The sequence below is a fragment of the Vicugna pacos genome, chromosome 23 (genome assembly GCF_048564905.1).
Source record: "Vicugna pacos chromosome 23, VicPac4, whole genome shotgun sequence".
Lineage (NCBI taxonomy): Eukaryota > Metazoa > Chordata > Mammalia > Artiodactyla > Camelidae > Vicugna > Vicugna pacos.
This window is the reverse complement of record NC_133009.1, coordinates 37,381,945-37,406,454: the sequence shown is the minus strand read 5'-3', so window position 1 is coordinate 37,406,454 and position 24,510 is coordinate 37,381,945. Positions and strand designations below refer to the sequence as shown.

At 51.8% G+C, this 24,510-nt stretch overlaps 1 protein-coding gene across 2 annotated transcripts in view; it reads right to left on the bottom strand.

Annotated features, from left to right (window-relative positions):
- Positions 1–6,259: 6,259 nt before the first annotated feature.
- CAMSAP2 (calmodulin regulated spectrin associated protein family member 2) overlaps positions 6,260–24,510 on the bottom strand; it is a 77,154-nt gene continuing 58,903 nt past the window's right edge. Inside the window, exons 7-18 of one of the 2 annotated variants that reach the window (XM_072948808.1) lie at positions 24,285–24,378; positions 22,559–22,643; positions 19,478–19,560; positions 19,139–19,208; positions 16,695–18,870; positions 14,442–14,578; positions 13,553–13,773; positions 11,885–11,957; positions 11,080–11,195; positions 9,692–9,810; positions 8,762–9,098; positions 6,260–6,842 (exon numbers count right to left, since the gene is read on the bottom strand). In XM_072948808.1, coding sequence (XP_072804909.1) covers positions 8,793–9,098; positions 9,692–9,810; positions 11,080–11,195; positions 11,885–11,957; positions 13,553–13,773; positions 14,442–14,578; positions 16,695–18,870; positions 19,139–19,208; positions 19,478–19,560; positions 22,559–22,643; positions 24,285–24,378 — 3,480 coding nt within the window. In that variant the 3' untranslated portion in view covers positions 6,260–6,842; positions 8,762–8,792. Of the gene's footprint in view, positions 9,099–9,691; positions 9,811–11,079; positions 11,196–11,884; positions 11,958–13,552; positions 13,774–14,441; positions 14,579–16,694; positions 18,871–19,138; positions 19,209–19,477; positions 19,561–22,558; positions 22,644–24,284; positions 24,379–24,510 lie in introns of both variants that reach the window. The other variant, XM_072948807.1, reaches the window with a different exon arrangement.

The following is a 24,510-nucleotide window of genomic DNA, read 5'->3' as shown; positions in this document are numbered from 1 at the left end:
CACTGCTGACGGGCGCACAGTGCAAGTGGCCCGTCTCCCCACTGCTCTGGGCCCCGCCCCAGCAGCCCCGCTCTGTCTGGCCGGAGCCCTGGGCAGCGGCAGCCTTGCCTTGACCGTGGGGTGAGGGGGGTTCAAGCCTGAGGTCAGAGGAGACACTTAACAAATACACGGCCAGTGCTTTGCTCTCGATGGCTTCTGGGAGTGGGTTTATGTTCTTCTTTCCCTTTGTGGGCTATATATTTAAGCTCTTAACACCCCCCCGCAACCCCTTACCAATTTTAATTTTTCTGTACAAATAATCACCTGAAACTTCTGGGAAAATTTTTGAAAATTATCTTGCCTCTTTCATCCTAAAAGCCACATTGAAGAATTTGGAGTAAGGAAGGTCGTCCCAGGCCTGGTCCCACAGCACAGCATCCTGGGGACATTCCTTCCAGCCCGTGAAGGACATTTTCAAAAGCAGAGTATCCACGAGTAATCCCTTTGTTCTTGGCTTTCTGTTTTGTCAACATTCCACGGCAGACACTGTCCACACCCATGTTTTTCACACTGCTGTTCAGTCACGTCTGTAATCTGAAGGTATGGTTTTATAGTTTGCTTTTCTCAGTGTCATGCGAATCCACGTTTTTCTATGTTGCTTAATTTTCCAGTCCCTTAATCTTGGACATTCAGGTTGCTTGCAGTATTTTTTGCTGTTGTAGAAATTTATCATAAATAACTGCACTGAGGACTTTTTCTTCTTTCACAGTGTTTCCATCCACAAGTGCCCCCACGAGGGTCAGAGGCTGTGAACGTTTTCAGGGCTTGATACCAACGCTCAGTGACCAGGAATTACGTGGCCTTGCGGGAGGGCATGGGATCAGCGCAACACGGTTAGAGACATTCATCAGTAAAATGTATTTTTCCACTTCACTAGGCAAAGAGGTAAAAGGCGACCTCAATTTAATTTACATTTCTTTGACTACAGTAAGAATGACCGTCTTTCCAAATATAATTCCTCTTACGTGAACTGCCGAAGCACGTCCTTCAGACATTTATCTATTATAATCTTTTGTATTTATTAATTTGTGTGAACTATTTTTTCAGGATAAATCATTGTCCCATTTGGTTCCAGTATTTTTCTAGTCTTTTCTTCGTAGCTGTCTTTGATTTTTTGTTCTACGTTTTCCTAAGTTTGAATGTATTGCTCTTAGCAATTTCAGAGTTCAAAATGTTACTTTCTCTTTGATGATCCAAAAACATTCTAGTCTTGTTAAAAAATAATTTGTATCATCTTTTTTCTTCCACTTAGAGTGTAATTTTTTTCAAATTTCTAGTGAACTTTCCCAACACTATTAAATTAAAAGTATTTTAACAAATATTTTAATAAATTAAAAAGCTGGCTCTCTGTGTCAAGACGTGGAATTTGTCACGTCCCTGACGCCTCACACACCGGGTCAGGGTGTCTGCTTCTGAAGAAACAGGTTGGTTGCCACCGCGAGAGGCTTCCACCTCAATTTCATAACCTGACGGTTGTGTGTTGTGGTGCTAGTTTCCACACTTAGAATGGATGTGAGAGTGTCTCCCTGAATGGGTGTGGAGAGGGTCCTGTTAGACAGTGGGGACTGGGTCCAGGGGACACGCCCCCCAAGAAGCTTCCAGACTCTAATGACCCCTCCCGACATACACACCCAGGACACGGTGCTTCCTGTGCCCGTCGTGGGAGGAGGGCAATGATTTGCAATCGCACTGGGACTCTACAGAGACCACCCCCATCTAGGGGGCGTCCAGACTAGGCCACCGCACGTCACCAGGCCTGCTGTCACAGGGGTGCTGTGTCCCACTGGCTGAGGGGTCTTCGGGGCTGAGGCACAGACGGATGGTATTTCGCTGCCCCTGCGGGAGGAAGACCATGCAAAGCCTCTCCCGGGGGCCCACAGCCCCGTCTGTTTTATGGGGGGATTAATTAGGTTTATTTATTTATGTAATGGAGGTGCTGGGGACCGAACCCAGGACCTTACACATGCTGAGCACACGCTCCACCAAGCTCCACCCTCCCCCCACGGCCCCTGTGGTGATGCGTAGGGGGCCGGGAATGGGGGCCTTGGTTTGCTCTCCGCCGCTGCCTGGCTGCCAGGGTGGGTTTTCACAGACCACACCCCTGCGTCCTGCGTGTGCACACGTGTGCCTGCGGAAGGCAGGGAGGTGACAGTGGCTCTGTCCCTGCCCTGCAGCCTCTGCACCCAAGGGTGGTGGGCACACACCAGGGACAGGGCCCCACCCTGGGTGCCAGGGGCTGAGTGGTGTGTTTCAGATGCTCAGCTTTTTCGGAAACCTTCAGGGACTGAAGCGGGGAGGCTGGGAAAGGCACCACCTGGGCCAGAGCAGCGTTCGGGCTGTGGTGACTCAGAGCGAAAGGCTGCGGCCGGGGCTGGGCGCCGTCTTGGGGCCTGGCCTCCTGGCAACCCTGGGAACGGAGGGCGAGGGGCAGAGGGCGGCTTTCAAGGAAAGTGAGACTCCCATCCCCTCCATCCCGGGGCCTCCATCCCAGGGCCTCCATCCCGAGGTCAACGCAGATGCTTCAGAAACCGTACAGACAAGCGGCAGGGAAGTCCCTCAGCAGGAAAACGGCCCCAGACTCTGGGAGGAAGTGACAGCTCTCAGCAGTGACTCCTCTGCCCACACGAGCTTTTGAACCAGGACCTGCCATTCTTTTTCAGTGATTTCACAGAAAGCTAGTGTGGGAAAGTCGTGCACATTTCTAGTTATTAGCAGCAGGAAAGGGCATCACTCCCTCTGCGGCGGGGGAGGGGACGCCAGGTAACAAACAAGGAGAGAGGACAGGCAGGCAGCCCCCACCCCTGACCTGCTGTCCTGCCCCGGGGGAGGGTCGGCACAGGCCTGCCTTGCCAGGAGCGGTCCGTGTCCGGGGGCAACGTGATAAACAGCGCATGGTCCGCTGGCGGCCCCAGCGCTGGGGAGGTGACAGTCAGTCACCTGGACACCCTCTGCACTCAAACACAGAAGCCGAAAAGACACACCGGACATATGTCTGTATATGGATGACTGGACGGCGTGCTGTGCACCAGAAACTGACACAACATCCTAAACGGACTAGACTTCAATTTAAAACAAAGAAACAAAACAAGCAGGGGAGCGTCCTTACGGCTGGGTCGTTGTCACAGCTACGCCGATGAGTTGTCCTGAAACACCAGCCTTTCTTAGTTTTGCTGTCTGTTGGGTATTCCCCTGCCTGAAGCTCTGACCCTGCTGGAGAGTCCGTGGCGGCCGGAGGGCTGGGTGCCCACGGCAGGGCTGCGACGAGGTGGCACCGGGCTGTGTGACTGGCGGGGACGGTGCACTACGTCAGGGACGATGAGTCCCACTGTGGGAGAGGCGCCCTGGAGACCCCGGCAGGAACTGGGAAGAGGTGCACACCGGACGGGTCTCTGCACAGAGGAGGACCAGGTACCCTCGAAGGTTTTGGCCTTGGTGGTTCAAAGGGTGCTGGGAGGGCGTGGGTTTCCAGCAGGCTGAGCAGAGAGTGGCGCCAGCCCCCTGGGGAAAGGCCGGGATGATGGCTAGACACACAGTGGAGCCAGGAGCCTCCGGGGCTGAGATGCAGGCGGTGCGGGGAGCCGTCCACGCAGATGCCCAAAGGAGGGCGGAGCCTTGAGATGGCCCCTCGCTCATGGGGGAGAGAAGGGAGGAAGGGGCTTGGGGCCTCACCGTCACAGGGACTGGCAGCTTGGGATTCTGGGTCCAGGGAGCTGCCCCCGCGGCCCATGGAGCGTGTGTGAACCAGACGGGGTCAGACCAGGACGCCAACTCGGGGTTCATAATTTGAGGGCAGAAGTATCAAAAGTAGGAAGTAGAGGGTGCTCAGCAGAAGCCAGGCCGAGCCTGGGTCTGATTTTGGAATTTGGAACAGGACTAGGCAGCCCTCCTTTCACACATACATTTGGCAAATATTAATTGAACACGATTGTGTTCAGGCACCAATTAAGAATAAAGAATCCAAGCACGATCTTCCAGTGTCCAGACACGTCCGTGTGCTCCCCGCGTGGAAGTCAGGATGACGCAGTTTGCAGACGCGCCTTTGCTGATCGCCGTGACTGACGTCTCTCCAACTCAAAATCCAGGTGTGAGCAAAAGTAGCATGTGGCTCCCTCCCCCTGTGCACGGGGCTTAGTCTCGTGTTCCTCACGAGGTCGGCCCTAAGACTGATCTTGCTGGGCGCAGCAGAAGAGGGCTCGCCTCCACGCCCCCTCGGTCCGCACGGCCCTCGCGGCGCAGACCATCAGTCGGCTCACGGGTCTGGCCGCACCCGCCTCGACACAGCTGGGCTCCTGGATGGAACGGGCCCTGCTGCTGTGACCCTTGCACCCGGTGGCTGCTTCCTCGATACCTTTAAGCAACCTGTGAGCAGGATCGGTTTCTTCTCAGTACATCCACAGCCCCCACTTCCCATCTTTGTGAACCCACATGTTCCAGGTGCGGGACTGAGGGCTCGAGGCTGTGCTGCTGGCTCGAGTCCCGGGGAAGACAAGCAAGTCCACTCCGGCTGCACGTGCGTCTCCGTCCACGGAGCCTGCGTTCCCACCCAGAGCACCTGTCAGACTCAGTCGCTCCACCGTGGGGCCCAGGGAAGGGGGTTTGGAATCCAGGGGCTCACGCTCCGGCCATGCTGCCGGCCCTCCCCAGCTCTGGGCCCCTGGACACTGTGACCGACTTTTTAAGGCCTGTGGATGGAGACGCTCCTGCTCAGCTCCCCGCAGGGAGCGAGTCCAAAGACCTCCTACATCATGAGGCGATGCTGAAGTTGGTGGTTTCCATTTGTTTCAGGGTTGAGAGCCACGTTCCTTCCTCCTGTAGACGTGCAAATCCCGGAGCACGAATCACTGGTGGGGGGACCAGGACCGCGCAGTTGGACCTAACTGTCAGCCACACACGCCGGCTGCCTGGAGTGTCTGTAGCCCCGAGATGCTTCTAAGGGAGAGTGCTGTCACACCGAAAGTAACAGCCCGGGGAGCGGGGTGGGGTGGGGGGCGCAGAACAAGAGACTGCCGGAGTTGCGGCAGCGCACCGCCTTGCGTAACGGGTTTAAAACAAAAACAAGGACAAAAACAAAAAAACCTTAGTGGGACTTTGAACATTTATTTAACTCAATTGCTTTTATCCTCTTCAATGGAAGTCATTTTTTTCTTTCTGAGGTAAATATAAGCCACTGTGGATGGAGGTGGCTTATTGACAAATGTCACAATGTTGCTGAACACATCCAGGAGACCTTGTCGTCGGGGCATCTGGACTGGGAGCCGGGGTCGCTGGCAGACCCCCGGCGTGGCGAGCCGCTCTCACAAACCATCCGAACGACCCAAGTAACTCTCTCACTTGTTTCTCTTAAAAGCAGAAGTGCCACCTCGAGAAGCTGGAGACGGGCTTTTTCCAGGCTGCTGAGGGATGATGAGGTGTCCTCCCACTGCCTGGGTCCCCGGGCAAAGCTCCTCTGCCACTGTCGCTCCATGCAGACGGGCGGGGACACGGGCCTCTGTCCCTCCGCCCCATGAAGGCCTACAGTCCCCAGCCAGGCGCACGCTCCCGCACAGGGTGCCCCGCAGGGCCCTGCGGTCTGGGTCTGTCTCTGGTTCTGCCTGAGCCTCCCGGTTCACACCCTGAGGCTGAAGTTATAGGTCTGAGAAAGGAGAGCGGGAGCCCCACGTGGCCGGAGCCCAGCCCCTCCCAGGACCCGCAGGCGGCAACACACCTGGCTGGCACCTGCAGCTCTCTCTTCAGACACAGGGTCATGTGTGAGGATTTCCTTTGTTGTTAAACTGTTTTTTGATTCTTTCTTATTGCTCTGGTCTGAACGAGGCGAATCAGCAAAATCAGAGTGAACCGTCCAGAGTGATAGCCGAGAACTGGCTTCCGTGGCCACCACCGTGGGCTGTGCGGCCACTCAGGGTCAGGGCACAGAGGGTGGACGCCAACACGGTGGGCCGTATCTGGTGATTCACCAGAAGGCAGGGAGGTCACATGGACGCGAGGCGAGCGCAGCGTCCACTCCGCGGTGCAGGCCGTGTGAGCTCGGCACAGAGCAACGCGCTTGCCACCAATGCCACCCGAGGCCGGGCTCAGACAGCGCGTGCTCGTTACTCTCATGACTTGTATCCAAAGCGTCCAACTTAAACACAGCTTCAGAGAAAGGAAGACCATATGATGAGTTTGCCCAAGCTCAAATGAAGTAACAAGAAACATGTTTTATTCAAGAAACAGACAGGAGTCACTGGCTGCCATGCTTTTATTCAAACGAAAGGGGAAAGCTACATGGTACCAGGAAGCAGCAGACACGACCCAATTTACAGCATCTCAACCAAGCCTGCCAGCAGTGCTCTCGAGCGGACAGGGGAACACTCCGCAGGCCGCACGCTGCCCGAAGTGTCCATGAAGCCACCATCTGGAAGCTGAATTCGGCTTTCAACAGCCACATAAAAACTGTAACAGTCTTTCTAAAACAAAACCGAAAAGCTGAGAGGAATTAAAAGCTTTCCCCAGCTGTGTCAAGCAGCAGACTTCGACAGCTGCACCGGTAACCATGACGAGCGTTCGGCAAGCTGAACTGAATAATTATCCTAAGAATTTGACCTCCAATGATGAGAAGCACCAGTGGGTTTCAATGAAACTCTCCAGACTTTATGAAATAGCATAATTTTCATTGGTATAATTTTTAAAACATAATTTTTAAAAAGCTGCCCCATAATAAAAAAAAATCTGCAGACTTAAATAACTGTCCGTATTCTTCCTGCATTAGTAGAGTGAAACATTACACTGAGAGCAGGGACTTCCGTGCGATGTTCACGTCCTACCTGTTGGGACACACACACGTTTAAGGATAAAGGGTGGTCCTGACTGGTTTTAATTACTTCCTCCATTGTCTTGCATCCAATTTTTAAAAATTTAATGGCCAAGTAATATCACAATGATTGCTTTAGGTAAGGGAAATTTAAGTGACTGAAAAGAACAAATTTAGTAACGTAAAACGCTTCTTAATTCTCCTTTTGACTTTCACCACATTTTGTTTAGATTCACTTACTTTTTTTCAGTCAATCTAAACATGTTTTTGAAAATCGTTTCCTGTGATAGAAACTGTTGTCTGAAAGGTAAAATGTGCAATTCCCCATTTTTAATCTTCATACATTATATACACAGTATGTATACACTTAAAATATAAGAGTTACATATCCTGGTCTCCTACATGCAAACAGTAGATCACAAATAGTTTTGAGCTACACATGTATCTTGCACAGGAATTGGAAAAAAATCTGTGAAAATTTTTTTACAGTTTAAACAAATATACATAAATATAAGAACATAAATTACAGTAAAATATTGACAACACTTGAGAAAATGTCGATAACCCAGATGCACTGATGCCTCATGGCCTCATAGGAACAGGAAAGTGCAGCTCAGCGACATCTCACTCCTACTTCTTTAAAAATAAGTAAATACATCATACGAGATACTAGTCATTTCTCCAGACAACTCATTAGAGAAATGGGTCTATTTCAGTCTCTACTTCCCGTGAAAGAAAGCCAACCACGCACCTCGTACAGGTACAACACTGTCCTCCCCTCTAGCTACACAGCCACCACAACACTGAAACATGACAGGGCCAAGCATCATTCAAGTCTTTTCCTGAGAATGAAGGTCCCCCACTAGCCCTCTGGTACACACGGTTAAAGATCACGTAGAGAAGGGTTCAAGCATGGACGTAAATCCAAGCCGTCCCACTTGAGAAGAATAAAAAGGAAGAAAAACTCAATATAAGTAAAATAAGGTGAAGCTATTTTAAAATTAAAATGTAGCCCTTTGTACATGTTTAAAAATTCTAAATATAATTTTTATATCAGTTATAAATATAATGTAAAGACCTCTTGAGAACTTGCGGCAGGAAGTCTCCCATCCTCAGACTCAGAGACTTCTCTCAAAGTGCCATCCACTTCTGCCAGCTTATAAAGTGACAGACTTTAAAAGAGATAGAAAGCCTTTTTGTTAAAAGAACAATCTAACCTATTCTGAGTTGGCCAGAAGTGGTGTGAGACCAGCACTGATTTAATCAGCAACGTCGGTCAGCATGTCCTGCGTTAAGCTCACGTGGCTTCAGCGACCCTATAGCAGCTCTCTCCTCACAAGTCCTCCTCTTACCCAATGGAGAAACGTTAATACTTGAGTGAATAATAAATACAGGATTGTAAATACTGAGCAGAGCAATTCTTGCAAATACTCTAACACCATCAAAACATGAGGGTCACTGTAAAACTCAACACTAGTGTTCCTCGCAGCCTCGCGGGAAGGTGCGCGTGACTCCGAGGGCCTGCTTCCTACTCTCCTGATCGTGAAACCAGACACCAAGGACCTCAGAGCAAACCCCCAGGGGAGGAAACAGTGAAACAAAGTGCCCGCAGACGAGCACACACATCAGAAAGGTGAAAACAGAAGCAACAAGTAAGACACGTAATTCACAATCTCAGCCGTACTTCAATCCTGGGTCCAACTCGTGTCCGTGAGAACTCAGCGCTTCAGCGCCGGGCACACCACCAGGAGGACCCGGCGACACAGCCTCCACCGCGCGTCCAAACGCCTCTCCGTCACCCGCTCCCACCCCAGACACCGGGCTACATTCCAGTTGTCATGACCACAGAGCTGAATGTGCAGTCCAATTACTAAAAGCCTGCTGGCAATCAGAAAGGCTTCTACAGGCAGGAAAGATGACGTGCAAACTTACCACAAGCGTCTGAAGCGAGCACCCCCAGCCCCTACGCTTTTGCGGGTAAGAGTTTTTTGGGGGTCACAGGCCTCCTGGTCTGCCATAAGTGGCTGTGGATGGTGATCGCGTCGACACTGGCGGATAAGGTTTTAGCAGGTATGTGGCTAAACTGCTTCCTGTCGGAGTTGTATTTGTAAAGTCCCTCGATCATCTTCTTAGTGATCGCCCTGGGGCCTATCCCAGTCAGCTTGCTAATGTCCTCAGTCTCCGGGCAGTATGTGTACAGAGACCTGAACTGGCAGCCCGAGTCCCGGAACAAGATCAGGAAGTTGTTGGCGTCCGACTTCTCCATCTCCTGCAGGACGAGGGACAGAAGCAGAGACTCAGCAACCGCAATGGAGTCGACTTGCGCCACCGGGTCGCGCCTCATCAGCTGTAGGGCACGGGGCTCACAACACAACTCCTAGCGGCCGAAACGAGCCGCCCCCACAGAAGCACAGCACGCTGCGCTAGACCCGCGTGCTGACAACCGAGCACGGAGGCCGCTGGCCCTGCGTGGCTGGCACAGCCCGCACAGTCCTGCGGGAAGCCTGAGACCCGAGCATCCGCTGATCTTCTCAACTGTCTCCATCGCTCACACCAGCACTGACACCCTCCTCTGCAACACAGCTTCGTTTTTAAAAGGCAAATTATGTTACCTACATTTTGCAACATGAGTGAGTGACTCCGGGCACGAAAATGATTTGTAGCTTTCCGGTACCATCTGAAATCTGTCCCTAGCCTTTAGCGAAATCTGCAGTCCTTCAGATTCGCACTTGAAAGGAACACACTCTAACAGCGAGAACACGGTTACAGACCCTTCACGAGCAACGTGTCCTCTGAGCCGACAAAGCAGTGACCTCCCGCCAGTTCACTCTGTTGTCACTTCTGTCAGGCAGGTGTGCTTACCTCCAGTATTTTTTTCTTCTGACCTTCATTTACTTTTCCAGCCAAACAGCAGTGAGCTAACGCGTTCTGTATTATGTGCTTATTGGATTTTGCACTGGGTTCTTTGTAGAGCTTTGGTCCTGTGGTAAGAATTTAGTAACAATAATAAAGATAACATTCTTAGGTCAGAAACACCACTACGCTTCGATGAGGTCACTGTTCCTGCACGGATGAAACACAGTAACAGAAACTGAAGTCCGTGTCTGACGGCCCCTGGCTGGCTGTACTCCAGGCTGAGCACCGTTACCCACAGGGGCTGCCCTGGGGCCGGGGCACACGGTCTGTTTCACCAGCTTTCTCAAGTCTGTGAGGTTACTGGTGAGCAAAAGAGGACCTTGAGGACTTTAAGCTTTTAAAAGGCAAGAGAAAACTCCCTTTTTCTTCCTCCACACCTCTGTTTTGTAAGCCTTTCTTTCCCCAATGATACTCAATCCACAAAGCACAAAAGCAGGTGCCCGGGACATCGCACAGGCTCCCTCCTGCCTCACATTAACCGAAGTGCATCCTGGAAACTGTGCTCTGTGAAGGAAGGAAATCAGCCCTGATTTGTGTATTTACTGTTCTGTGGCGAAAATTACCCCTACCGTGGCAGAGCCCAAGCTATGATGGTTCTAGAGTCTGCATAATTCCTGAAAAATTTAACAGCTGGTCCAAGAGCTGGTGTAAGCTGGTCAGTGAACACCGAAGCCCGCAGTTCCAGGCTCACGGCAGCAACCGTGACTGTCAGCTGGCCTTGAAGGCGGTCAGACGGGCGGGGGAGGCTGCATGAAAAGCCACAGACAGGGCAGGGGAAGGCGCGGAGTGAAGCGGAGCCCTTGGAGGGCACGGGCTCCGGGCACCGGCGGGCCTGCCCCCACCCCGGCCGCTCCTCTGGACGCATCCTGACCTACACCCTGCTGCCTGCTCTGCCTGGACGCCGCCGACCCCACAGAGGCCGCCAGCCCTCAGGGATCCAACTCTGTCCTCAGTCGTTGCAGCCTCTCCACACTTGCTGCAAACGCATGAGCCCAGGCACCAGAGACCCCAGGGACAGGGGACGTGGAGCCAGCCCTCGCGGTCCCCAGGAGCCTCTCTACAACTGCGTCAGACCCAAACCACGACAGAGGCGGCCAGCATTCCCCGTGGGAAGTAGAGGGGTGAGGTGGACGCGGGGCTGCTGTGCTTTGGAAACCACCTCAATCTACACGGGACCAGTGCCACCTCCGAGTGGCGCCGTGTCACTGACACTGACCCACCTGGAAGCAACCACCGGCGTCACCATCACTGGGCAGTGAGGCGTCCCCGGCACAGCCGGTGCCTGTCCTCAGCCCCATGTCGCTCTGCTCCCCTAAAACCGTGCGGACACTGACCTGTGTACTCCGCCCCGGAGGCCACGGACGACGTGGTGGACGCGTTCTCCCAGTCCTTCTCCCCGTTCCGACTGCCGCAGCGGCCGGGGGACAGAAAGCCTTCCACAGACTCCGATCTAAGGCACAGACAAAGTATTTTTTATGTCTTAAATGGAGGAAGAACATTCGGGGTCAGAAGGGTATATGTGAGTGCCAACCAAAATCGACCTAGACTCTTAAAAAGAAGACGAGGGAGGCATGTCCACGTGCCCAGAATCCGCAGGCGCCCCACAACATCTGCTGAACGACAATGAACGTGCGTCCACGTGAAAACCGGCAATTAATGCAACAGGACAGGCACAGAGATGAGCGCTCAGAGCTGACGACTGTCACTTTTTCTCACGGGGGTTACAGTGTAAGACCGTGAAATGCTGGTCTTATTTCTAGCGTCTGTCCTAATAAAGAGAGCACGCACAAGAGGCCCCGCCTGAGGGGCAGGCAGCCTGCTGGAGGTGCTCCAGGGAGGGAAATAAACCAGAGAGGCTGGCACTACACAGACGAGGGACCTCCCATTCCTGCAGACCGTGATGTCTGTCACAACCCTGTCAGCAATGGCTGAGGCACAGCTACAGTTAGCATCTCATCAAGGTCACAGTTCTAAAATTCCAAAAAACACTGGAAGATGAATAGGCCTCTTTATGTACAAATTCTTTTAACAGAAACCCAAACGGTCCTAGTCAGAACAACTTATGAAAATTTGTGGTCATGACTCATTTGCTGTAAGACATAAAATGATGTTTCCTCAAGAGCGCGCACTGTGACTTACCTTGGGGTCCTCTTGCCTGAGAGCACGCTCTCGTTATCCGCCGTGTTCAGTGACGCCAGAGAAAGGCTAGAGACTGAAAAGACATGGTAAATTCATGATCCTGAATAAAAACAAAATGACAAGTTTAAACGGAGCAACTAGAAGGGCCTGCTCCTCGGCACCAGCATGCGGAACTCCCGCGCACGCAGCTCCACCCCCTTTCCTCTCCGGTTCGACCTGTGCGCACAACATGCTTGCTGCACACACGTGTCAGCTGTTTAAAGTTAGCAAGGAACCTACTTCTGAGAGATAATGAAGTGGGCGAGGGACAGAAAAGGGTGCACCTTCCAGTGAGAGAACAAGGGGGCGGCGGGACGGGACGGGGTGCACCTTCCAGTGAGAGAACGAGGGGGCGGCGGGACGTGACGCAGCTGGGGTGTCGTCAGTAACTGCGCCGCCTCCGCATGGGACGGCAAGCCGAAGCAGACCGGTCGTGACAACCGGTCTGAAACGCACAGAAACCCGAGTCACTAGGCCGTACACGGGAACTGACACTGCTGTAGGTCAGTCATATTTCAAAACACAGACACAGAAAAAGAGATGGATTCGTGGTCACCGGGGGGGTGGGGGCGAGAGGGAATGGATGAAGGTGGTCGAAGGCGCAGACGTCCAGGTGTCAGACAAACAGTGCTGGGGTGTCAGGTGCACTGCTGACTGCAGCTGACCCCGCTGCGGGCCACACCGCCTGAGAGCTTCAAGAGAGTGAACCCTAAACGTTCTCATCACGAGGAGACGTTTTCTCCTTCTATTTCGTGTATGAGGTGGTGGGTGTCAGTAAGCTCACTGCAGGCATCATCTCATGACGTAGGCACCTCAGCTCACTCGGCCGAGCTGCTGTGCACCTTAAACTCATACAGTGCTGTGTGTCGATTATATCTCAATTAAACTGGCAGGAAGAAGAGGAAGTAATGATAAAACTAAGTGCTGTTAGGATGTATTCCAGAAACAAAGTGAGCTAAGACACCGTGATTATTTTAAAAAAAAGTTAACGAAAAGAAAATTAAGAAAAGAAACTAACAAGAAGAATAACATATTTAGGAATACCTAATACTAGAATATTAATTTAATTTCAGCCAATATTGTGTATCAAAAAATGTAACTGACTAGAAAAGGGAGAGTTCTCTTCAAGCAGGCAATCTGTTAGGTTATTTTCCTTCAGTCTTAGAATAACTGTAAGAATTCTCTAAAATTTTCCATGGCATTTAGTTTTAATAAAATGAGTACAAAAAAAGAAATGAGTATGGATGTTCAATTAAAAAAAAAGATACTCTGTCTACTCTAGAAATGACGAACTTAGCTTTTTGACCATCTCCACCCTAAAGGAGGGACTCCTGCCCTCTTGGGCCCCGGACTCCTCACGTGGCTTCCTGTCCACCTGGTGACACAGCGCCTACCCTGCCATCACGGAGCAGGAGGGCTCAGCACTCCAGAGACTCTGGGTGGGGCACAGCGCCCCGCGCCAGCGGGTCCTCCGCAGACCGGATCCCTGAGGCCACGCCTGCTCTGCCCGGCGCACAGGCCGTGTCTGAGCCAGAGAGCCTCCCGTGCTCATCCTGGTCCAGCAGGGCTCCGGCAGCCGGCGTGACACAGGCTGCTTCCTGAACAGACTCTTCACCACGAGCACGTTACCTGGGGGACCCTTCACGGGCGTCCTGGGGGACTCGACGTGGTCCCTGTGAATGGACTTTGGCCGCTGCTTCTTGGGCCGGGCCGGCTGCGGCCGGGCTTTGAGGACCGTGTCCATGTCCTCCATCAGCTTCAGCTGCTTGCGCCGCAGATGCTCCTGCCGGATGAACTCCCTGCGCGCCCGCTCGTCCTCCTTCCTCTGCCGCTCCTCCTCCGTCCTCCGCCTGCAGACCGAAAGCAGGGGTCTCAGCGCGCCCGGCCAGACAGGCCCTGCAGGGAGTGCTTACATGGTGGGGGGACTCTCACTTCAGCGCCTGGGAAACGGTTCCTTTAAAATGTCCTGGGGGTGACGTAGGTCATTTGAATGTACCATTAGTAAATAAAATAACTACAAAAAACGTGTGTGTGTGTAAAACCCAGGGAAGTTACTTAAAATTACTGTTTCTGGAGAACTTTAAGATGCCTCCAACTTGGGATAAAAATATGCAATCAAGCAACACTATGGGAAAATAACTTTACAAGGCACTCCAAGTCGGCATCAGTCCAGAGGTCCCCACACGCGCAAACTCTGAGAAACCTGCTGATGAGGACTCGACGGGAACCCACCCTGCCGGGCCCTAGTCCCCACATCTGTGCCCCATCTGCTCTAGGCCCCCGTCTCTTGCTCTGGGCCCCCGTCTCCCGTCTGGGCCCCCGTCTCCTGCTCTGGGCCCCCGTCTCCCGCCTGGGCCCCGCCTGCTCTGGGCCCCCATCTCCCGTCTGGGCCCCCGTCTCCTGCTCTGGGCCCCCGTCTCCCGCCTGGGCCCCGCCTGCTCTGAGCCCCCATCTCCCGTCTGGGCCCCCGTCTCCTGCTCTGGGCCCCCGTCTCCCGCCTGGGCCCCGCCCGCCCCACCGGGTCTCCTCCTTCTTGTGCTCCAGCTCCGCTTCCAGCTGCTGCTTCCGCAGCTGCGTCTCCTTTTCCCTCCTCAACCGTTTCTCCAGCAAAGCTGCCCGCTTCATCGCCATATCATTTTCTGCTTTTTGATCATCCTAAGAACGAATTTCATGAGAAAGATGAGATGTTTTAGGTGCCAATATTCTCATTTTCAACGGCTGTAGTCACGTTTGGTAGTTACTCTTCTAACTGAAAATCTGAGTATGTTCACTCCAACCTCACCACAGAAGGACACGACCCAGAAATTACAAAGGAAAAAAGAATTCTAACGGTGACATGTTTACCAAACTTACTCAGTTACATGTTTTTAAAACCCAGGAAATTAGCAAAGAGCAACATAAAAAAGGAAAGAAAAAGAACAAAGGTTTTTGGACCTTAATAAATAACTTGGAGTGGGGAGTTTCCTCAGTTTTAAAACCTGCATTTAAGTTGTATTTTAAATACATGCTCAATACAGAAAACGCAAGTAAAAGCACCAGAAAAGTCAGCTGCCCAGACTCGCGTCACATGAAGCAAAACGAATCGCACTGAAGGTCTCTCCTTCAGACAGAAGGCGGGCGTGTGACACCTCGCACCCACCCAGAGCCAGCCCACGGTCCGCAGCCCTCCCGGGCCTGCCCCAGCTTCCACCCGGCCCTCGGGGACAGGGTTCTCAGACGGCTTTCCTACTCCCGCAGTCAGGAAAGTGACAAGCTGGAGAAGAGGCTCACTGCCGTAGCGACTCCTTGTCGCGCTTAACTCTGAGTGTTTCACAGCACAGCGTAAGGCGCTCCAGGGAGCTCCGCAGGGCAGCTTAGCGGGAGGGGAAGGGGACCAAACAAGGTGCTTTGCACAGAAACCCCGAGAGAGATGCGCTCTGGATGGAGAAGGTCAGAGGAGAGCAGTCAGTCCAAACACACACACATCTGTATCTTTGCAGTCTTCCAGGCCTTTGCTCTGGGGCTAAAAAGACGCAGCACCGCTAGCAGCTCACAGGCTAAGAGGCACCTAACGTAAGCAGCTCACAGGCAGCCGAGAGCCCCGGGTCACCAGCACCGCCTGAGTACGTTCCGGACACAAAAGCAGCGTTCTATGAAAAACAGCAGTCCTGCCTAGTTGAGAGACAACACACGACTCACATTCAAACGCCTCAACGTTCAGAAGGGCCTAAGGAGCCATCTCTCTGAGTCACGACCCAAAGGGAAACCAGCAACCGTGATCACTGCAGCATCTTGGTTCTGACTACAGTGGGGCTGCGTCCGCTGCATTTAAAGTCTGGGATGCTGGGTTCTGTGCCGTCGAATGCTGTCCTTTCTACCTGATTCCAACCTGTGGAGCTGCTCAGGGTCACAAATGATCTACTCCAGCCCCTTAATTTACAAAAGCAACATGAGCAGCACACACACACGCTTCTGATTATTAAAAACCATCTTCTACCCTACAGGTAATTTGGAAGACACTGAAAAATATGAAGATGAAAAAATGGGTGATAATTAGGAGAAAAGTTTTTAAACTTTATCGGGCTTTCCTTATTCTAGCATCTAAGATAAATTTCAGGACTTACGACCGAGAGGGGACACTGCCCAGCACCTGTGTCAGGTGGCTGCGGCACTGTTTAAACACGTGCCCTGCCCAGCCAAGGCTGAGACGGGGGTCACGCACTGCACCCCAGGGCTGTTGAGGGGCCAGCTCCATGACAACCGCAAAACTATGTATTTTACAATGTTTCGCCTTGCCAGCTTCACCTGGTCAATTTTTAAAAGACTTCAAACAAAACATAAGAGGGAGGATGGCCAAGACTAAGAAAACAAACTCAGACAGACTTACACGCAGTGCCAAGTTAGGAGCTTTTTGCAAACTGGCAACAACTTTTTGAAGACATCTGGATCACTTAGTTTTTAAAAGACTTTTGTGAAAGTGTGTGTGTGTGTGTGTGAGAGAGAGAGAGAGAGAGAGAGAGAGAGAGAGAGACAAGGGGAGAGGGCGTGGAGGCCAGACACGCACCTGACGTGACGAAAGGAAGCCGGACCCTGAGGTCAGTGAGCCTGACCGGCCGGTACCGCAGGCCCCATGGGAGGGGGGCGGGCGGGGGGGGGTACAGTGTCACTAAAACGTGCCTGGGGAGCAAAGGCAGGCCTGGAACAGAAGGGACGCGCTGAACGAAGCCAGCGCGCCACCTCAAAAAGCCCACCAGTGAAGACGCCTGGAACTGCGCAGATTCTACCGTTTTACCTTGAAGAAGAATCCGCAGCACACTTTCTGGTCATCATCAAATTGCTCTTTATCACTTTCTCCATCGTACTTTTCAACAGACACATCAGCCTTTTCAGGCGGTTTCAGATCTGAGAGGGAGACTTCAATCAGACTGACATTTCTGGGAGCAGCAGGTGGGAACACTGGCTTCGAAGGCGGCTCTGCAGGGTGCGTTGGTGGGTCCCCATCAGGGGAGGGGCCCGCGGGCTCGGGGACAGGCTGCATCGGGCCCTCAGGGGCGGCCAAGGGCAGAGGCTGGCTCTCCCCTCCCTCCGCGCTGTGTCCACACCCTGCGGACCCCGGCTCCTCCTTTCTACCCTCCTCCTTCCGCCTGGGCTCCTGTGCCTGAGGCTCTCCATCGTCCCCCAGACACACAAACGACCTGGTCTGAATGGGGACCTGACTGGGCGAGAACCTCCTCAAGCGGGGAAGACTGTCCACGGAGCGCGGGGCCGTCAACGTCCGGTTCAACGGGGTGATTTTTAACTCATTTGGCCTGGGAGTCCTCTGACTCTTAGCAGAGAAAGATGCACTCTTCCTGGTATTAGACTGGGGAGACGGGTGGCCAGGACGCGGGGAGTCCGTGGAGAATGGGGCGCCGGCCTGCCGGGGGGCTCTGCAGTCCCGCGGCTGCTTCTGCGGGGAGGGCTGGGGCGGCGAGATCACCCAGGCCTGCTGCTCCCGCATCTGCATCAGCAGCTCCTGCTGCAGGGACAGGCGCTGCATCTCCTGCTGCAGGAAGTGCAGGGAGGAGTTCAGCCTCTCGATGGACCTGGTGTACTCCAGGAGCTCCCCTTCGTTCAGAGTGTCTTCCGAGGGGCTGGCCAGGCCCCACTGCTTCTCAGGGTCCACGGGGGCGGCAGGTGACTTCAGCCACCCGCCCTGAGGGTTCTCCGCTCCCTCCTTTATGTCCGCCAGAGACTTGCTCCTCTGCCCGTGGGCTCGTGGTGGCCCCTTCTCCTTGGCCCGGTCGGTGAACACCTTCTCGTCCTCAGCACCGGCCGCCTCCTCGCGAAGAGGGGAGGCCCCGTCCCCTTTCTTCTTCACTACCGTGAGGAACGCCGTCCGACCCATCTTCTGCCTTTGTTTCGTGAAAGCGGCCTCCATCTTCTTCTTCTGGGCCTCGATAGCTCGCCTCTTTTCTTCCAGTTTCATCCTGAGATGCAGCATCTCGGAGGCCAGCAGCTGCGTGGTGTCCCGCCCCTGCGCCAGGCCCGCTTCCTCCGGGATCTGAGCCCAGGCCACCACGTGAGGGATGTTGAGCTCCGAGCCCTCGGGCGTCGTCTTCTGGGAGCTGCCTCCGCTGCTCTTCCCGTCGGCATGGTGCAGCTTCCGGAACTTCTGCTCGGCAAAGCTGGTCATCTTCACGCCGGAGCTGGAAGAAGCGCTGCTGCCGGGCTGCGACCTGGTGCTCACGGTGCTGGGGCAGGGGCTCAGAGCATCTCTGGGCTGGCCGCCTCGCACGTCATAATCCGGAAGGAATTTAGAAGCGTCGTCCATGTCGGAGTCCAGACTGACAGTGTAGTCTCTCAGGGAGGAGTCCTCATCCATCGTCTCGGGGATGTCTTCGGAAGGGACGTGGATCCCAGTGTCCACCTCGGTGTTGTCAGTAACGGGGCTCAAGGCGCCCTTCCCATCGGTCGTGCTCTCGGGGCTGGGCCGGCCCAGCGGGCTGCTGGAGCGCAGGACGCTGGCGTCCTGGCTGTGAAGGAAGAAGCCATTAGCGATGTGGTCCGTCTGGGGTGGGCGGGGCGTCTTCTCGGTGTCGTGGATTATCTGCAGAGCCTCCTCAATGCTCGGGGTCCCGATCTGATTGCCAAACTCATCCAGAAGCACTCGGTTCTGTAAAGCTCCATTTGGAAGCTTATAATGCAGGTTCTCATCAGAATTCAGTTCGTCTGTGTTCAGGGGCAGGTAGGCCGTCAGGTCGCCGTGAGAGCCCACGTTCAGCTCCTCCTCAATGCCTTCTGCTTCCTCCTCCCCGTTGACGGGCTTGAAGGACAAGTTTTTCCTAATGTTCTTAGACACACGATTGTTGTTCAGGGTAAGTCCCTCGTTACTGATAGAACGGGTGATTCCTCGGTTTAGAGTGGATCTCTGTACAGTATTTTCTTTATCAAAAGAAATGTCAAATGAAACTCCATGCACTGATGATCTAAAAAAAAAAAAATTAGAGAGAGAGTCCCTAAACAAGCTCAGAGAAGAACGTCTGATGCCACTGAGCAACAGTTCTCTGAAGCCACACCGCCTTCTTTCCGCTCCCCCTAATCACAGTCCTCAGGGCAAGGCGAGGGCTGCCAGGACCCCCGCTACCCTGGCCCCTGTGGCCTCTCTCACCTGCCTGTCTTCAAATGTGGGTACTAATTAAAAGTCTACTGGATGTGGCCAACAAGGGGGGCCCCCACGAGACCTCCCAGGGTTACCTCTTCTCCTTGGGCCAGGTCCCGACGGAGCCATCAACGTAAGACATGGATGAAGACCTTCTTATTCCTCCTTCAGACGCATAAAAGAAAGTCATTGAAATCACATAAAAAACATTAACTTACAACAATTTAACGGATTTCACATATTTGAGGACTCACTAACAACAGCATTAAAGGCAAGTGGGTGCATATGGAGAAATAAAGGTCGTTTTATAAGAGAAGCAAGCACAGGGAAACAGATCCACACTTCTTAGAACAAAGGCTGGGTATTTCTGTGTATTTACATCTCCCAGTCCACCACCTAAATGACCTCGTCCTAGGCTTTTCCAGACGGATTACCTGGGGCAGAAGCAGGAGCCTGGGCACGTGCGCGTCTGGTGGGCACGTGGTGAGGCGCGTGAGTGAAGGCCGCGCCCTCCCCCCTGCAAAGGAACAGACGGGGCAGGTTACGGCGCCCTGGCCTCTCAGCCGTGCGCGAGCGGCTCAGGCGGAGCTGCATGGTCGCTCCTGAGTCCCCATCTTTAGCAGAAAGGAAGCTGGGGAAACACTGACACAGTGTTTAAACCAAAGAACGGCTGGGGCTACATGGATCTCTACGTATTTTATGTCTCAGCCAAAGAGCTGGAAACCCTACCTCCATGTATAACTCAGTGTCCTGGGGAGACAAAATACAGAGCACCGTTTTTACTTCACAAGCAGAAAAACTGAGAGTTAAAGAAGTTAAAAGAAAGTCACCAGTCTGAAATATTTTGGTCAAACTAAACCTCTCACGTAACCGGTCCCTGTAAGAGCCTGGCAGCCCGGCGCGTGGCCCCCGCACTCACACCAACATCAACAGAGCCCTCCGGGCCCATCAAGACGGGCAGCTTTCCTGCAGCTTCTTTCTGTTGACTTTCACCCCATCCCAATCAGTGCGGGGCGGACTGGACAGTCTATTTCTCAAATTATAATGACATTCGGCCAAAGTTTACCTTTTCCTCTTCTAAGCCTCCAGCCTGCCCCGGCCCGCCTTGCGGCAGGGAGGCATCCCCACCCCTGCTGCGTGAGAGGAGCCGGGGCAGCGGGACACAGTCCCTTCTCAGACCACACCACCCGCACCATCTGGCTGATGTGCACTGAGAGGACCAGCCAACTCAGGAATTCAAAGGTAAGGAACAATATCATATTCTTACTGTTTAACAAAAGCCACATTCGTTAGCTCTGCAAAAGCAACGACCCCTGAAGCACTGACACAAAGCTGCTGCCTCACCTCCCCCCGCAGGTGAGTCGCCCCCCCCCCCCCCCCCCCGCTGTCCGCAGTGCTTTCTCAGGTGCTCGCACTGCCCCACCCCGTGTCCCTTCCAAAGTCTCTGCTCTCCCACGTCTGTGACCAGAGGGGAATCCCAGAGATGCAGGTCAAGTTACTCGAACACGTGCCCTTTCTCCTTCTCCAGCAGCGGCTCGGCACCCGCGCTGAGGACGTGGCGTTCACTCCCAGAGGGAGCAGCAGGCCAGGGCACGGAGCAGCTGCTGGAAATGTCCTCTGCTTTGCCGCCCCCTTCCTTAGTTTTTTTTCCCTCATAAGATCATTATTTAGGAGTAATATATTTGTAGTGCTGACTGCATTATTCTCAGAAGGGCAGAAATTCTTGAGTCCTTCCTCCAAAGTTTTCCAGCAGGAGAACCACGAACGGCCCACATGGAAACTCACAGAAATGAGAGGATTACACAACGGCTCTTCAAGGAAAATAGCTGAGACGTCCACCTCGCTGCAGAAGGCCCTGCTGCTGGGAAGATGGAGAAAGGGAGCCACTCGTCCAACTGGGAGACAGAAAAGGGACGAGTCTTTCAGGGGCTCTTAACGCAGTTTCCAGCGTCAGAAACGTGGACGGCTGTCCACTCGGGTGCCTGGAAGGAGCAGCTAGGGAATAACCTCACCCCTAGGTGGCAAGTTTCAGAGTTCTTAAAGACTTAACAGTACGAGAGTAACAACCTACAGCACTGTTTCCTAAACTTCCAGTGAAGCCAAGCCAGGAAGGCACAGAGGAAACCCCACGCGGAAAAGCTTCCCAAGGCATCAGACAGGGAGGCCCCCAGATCAGCCTCCGCCCAACCTGCTAAACCTCAGTGACAGTTTCGGAAGGGCAAACTCAGGGCAAGAAAGAAAATTCACGGCGGCGATCAGAGGGTAGGCCAGGAAGACGCCCTCTGAACCTGCAGGAAGCCTTCACGGAGCCCAGGGAGCCGCGGGGGAGGGGGCCCGGCAGGGCTGCCCGCTCCGCTCGGCTCGCAGCCGCCGCCGGGAACGGCTCACGTGCGGGCAGTGGGTGAGAGCTCTCTGTGTTGAGACAAGAGCTCATACCCAAAGTACTTCTAATTTCTTACTCGTATACTTTAACTGTATTTTTAATAGATTTTTCTTTTTGGTGAGGCGGAGGTAATTAGGTTTATTCATTTTATTTTATTTTTTTAGTGGGGGTACTGGGGATTGAACCCAGGACCTCGTGCATGCTAGGCATGCGCTCTACCACTGAGCTATAATACACCCTCCCCCAATATTTTTAATAGATTTGCTTGAATTTCTAAAAAATCCCACAGAATACATCAGTTCTAAACTTAAAAAAAATCATAAATTATTGAGTCCAAAGTCAATATACATTTCAGGTTCTAAGAAATACACATTAAAAGCTGCTTACAGGATCTGCTGAAAAGCATTTTTAAACAAATTAATGTCTCTATCATATTTGGGTCAGAAGTCAGGATTATCCTGATATTAAATGTTTACTTTGCTTTCAATTCACTTTCTGAGACTAAGAACTAAAGCACTGGATAAAGATTCAATATTACAATAAATATTCCATTGTGACCTCTTAATAGCCAAAGTAACCAGCAAACAAACAGTAGGAAAAACTGCCTCAAAGATTAAAAAATTGTTTTTAAAAAATTTAAAAACCCAAGTAGAATTTAAAAATTTCCCAAGGCCTAAGAGTTACCTATGACTTAAGCAGCATATAATCCCAATTATAAACAAGTTATGCAGCAAAAGTTTGGTTTTAGGCCAGTTATTTGGACCTTAGAATATATTCCTCCACTTCTCAGTGTGCATTTCAATTACACTGATGTTAAAATAGACTTTAATAGGGTAGGCTAATGGAAACTGATTTAGTTCAAAGTTCAACTGAAAATTTAAAAATTCTAATGCAACAAAATTTTATCTCTGGGGTTTTTTGGGGGGTGGGAGTGAGGTGGGGAGGTAATTAGGTTTCTCTATTAAAAACAATTTTTAAAAAATGGAGGTACTGGAGATTGAACCCAGGACCTTGTGCATGCTAAGCACACGCTCTACCACTGAGCTACACCCTCCTCACCCTATAGAATTTTATTTTGACTCTATTAGTGAATGGGTAAAAACGGGGAACGTGCAGTCACTCTGGAACCTACCCTGGACTGAGATCAGGGCTGTCCAGGGCGTGTCTCTGGGCAGCATTAAAGACAGGAACTGAAGGCGGATCGTCCACAGGCTCAGCTACAATGAAAGACAGAATCTCAGAATTACGCAGTTAGCATGTTTCCAACATTATTTCAAGGACTCTGCACCACAAATAAATGTTTAAGTTTATTCTCAATTTCTCTTATTACTTACAGAGAATTCTTAGCATATTTAAAGTTTTCTTTTAAAATAATTTTCAAAAGGACAAACTTTCCTTAATCTCCTCTTGAAGTGCTCTTGCTTAAAATACTCACTTGATTAAAGCTACTGGTGGGGGAGGCTTAACATAAAATAAGCACAGAATTTAAAATAAAAATAAATGTCTAATTTTGCTAAAGCTTTCGCAGAACTTCAGTTACATATAGTCATTTTTGCTTCTTTATGAAACAGCTGGCATTTTGGTAATCAATCAAAGAAAGAAACAGAATTTCACTGGTTAATAATTAAGCCTACTGGTACAGTCTACATTTTTGTAAACAACCCTGGTGGAAGACTCAATTTATTTTTTGCCTTTGAGGCCTAATGCAACAGCTGTTGAACATTCTGAATAGTGGCTTCATAGATGAGATCGTAGGAAGCAATGTATATGAAAATTCTATGTTAATAGTAAAAAGTTGTACAAATATCGGTTACAACTGCTAGTAACCATCAATGGCCGTGGGGAAGGACCCCAACTTCTTGACAGCTATTCCTTGTGACATCATGACTGCTATGCAGCCTCCTCCTTAAGCAGCTTGGAGACAGACCAGATCAAACACTGCGTGTTTTACAGAATCCGGCCTGAGGTGCGGCGGGCTGACTGCAGTAACCTCACTCCGCTCACTAGAGCGACACGCCCCCCTCACCCAACTGCGGATCGCCCCCTCCTTCCCGATCTCATCCTCTTCCTCGGTGTTTCCGAGGGGAGGTGGGCGCGGGGAGAAATGAGGGAGCAGCCAACTCGTTAGGATGCACAGTAGCCACATTTTGCGTCGGGGGGACACTGACGGCAGGAAGAGCCGAGTCACGCTGAAGAAAGTTCTTCAGGGGCTAAACTTGTAACGTGGGACCGTTTTCCCGTATAGAAACACACCCCTGGTTTATAATGGAAGCCAATGGAAAATCTGCTTTGAAAGAAAACGCAGGAAGACTTTCCTATTCTTTATTTCTAGAGATCTTTACAGTAACTCACCCCTTTATTTCTTACTAGTGTTCTTGTTACGTGCAATCAACAGATCATGATACTGTAATAATCACAAAACCTACTATGTTAAAAACATATATATATACATACAAACTTTTTCATGGCTTAATGGCAAATTCAAAGTACACATGCCAAGCCATAATCTGAGTGGACTCTGGGTAACAATATTAAAAACTTGGAATCTAAGAACAAAGGCCAGGGATGAGGGTAAAAAATGCTAAGAAAAGAGAGTAGGCAAACAGTCAGAGCTAAAAGTTCCACAACACAAGCCTTCCGACTCAGGGCTGTTCTCACCACTTCCTTCCCTCCACAGCATCTCTCTCTCCCAGAGAATTTGGTGGCTTTAAATACTAAAATGCTCAGACTTTATCAAGGCTAACAGGTGCAACATGAAACAGCAACAGGCTTCCCTCTACAAAAACAAGCAGGTGAGGCCACATAAACTTTCCACTCTGACTGTTTACAGGACACTCAAAACTGCAAAGATCCATCACCTCCTTGTGCACGAACATCGCGGGGCTGAACGAACGAGGGCTTCACAACCTCGAACCACCAGAAGAGTTCCGCCATGAACACCAAGTAATTGCTCTAGGAGAGAGTTCAGAAAATTCAGAGAAAAATTAGGTAGAACTTGACCAAACAGTAATGAGAAATAGAATTTTCTTCTGTTTTACCTCGCAAATTAAACGCAGCTTTAAATATCATTCACACTTCACTAGA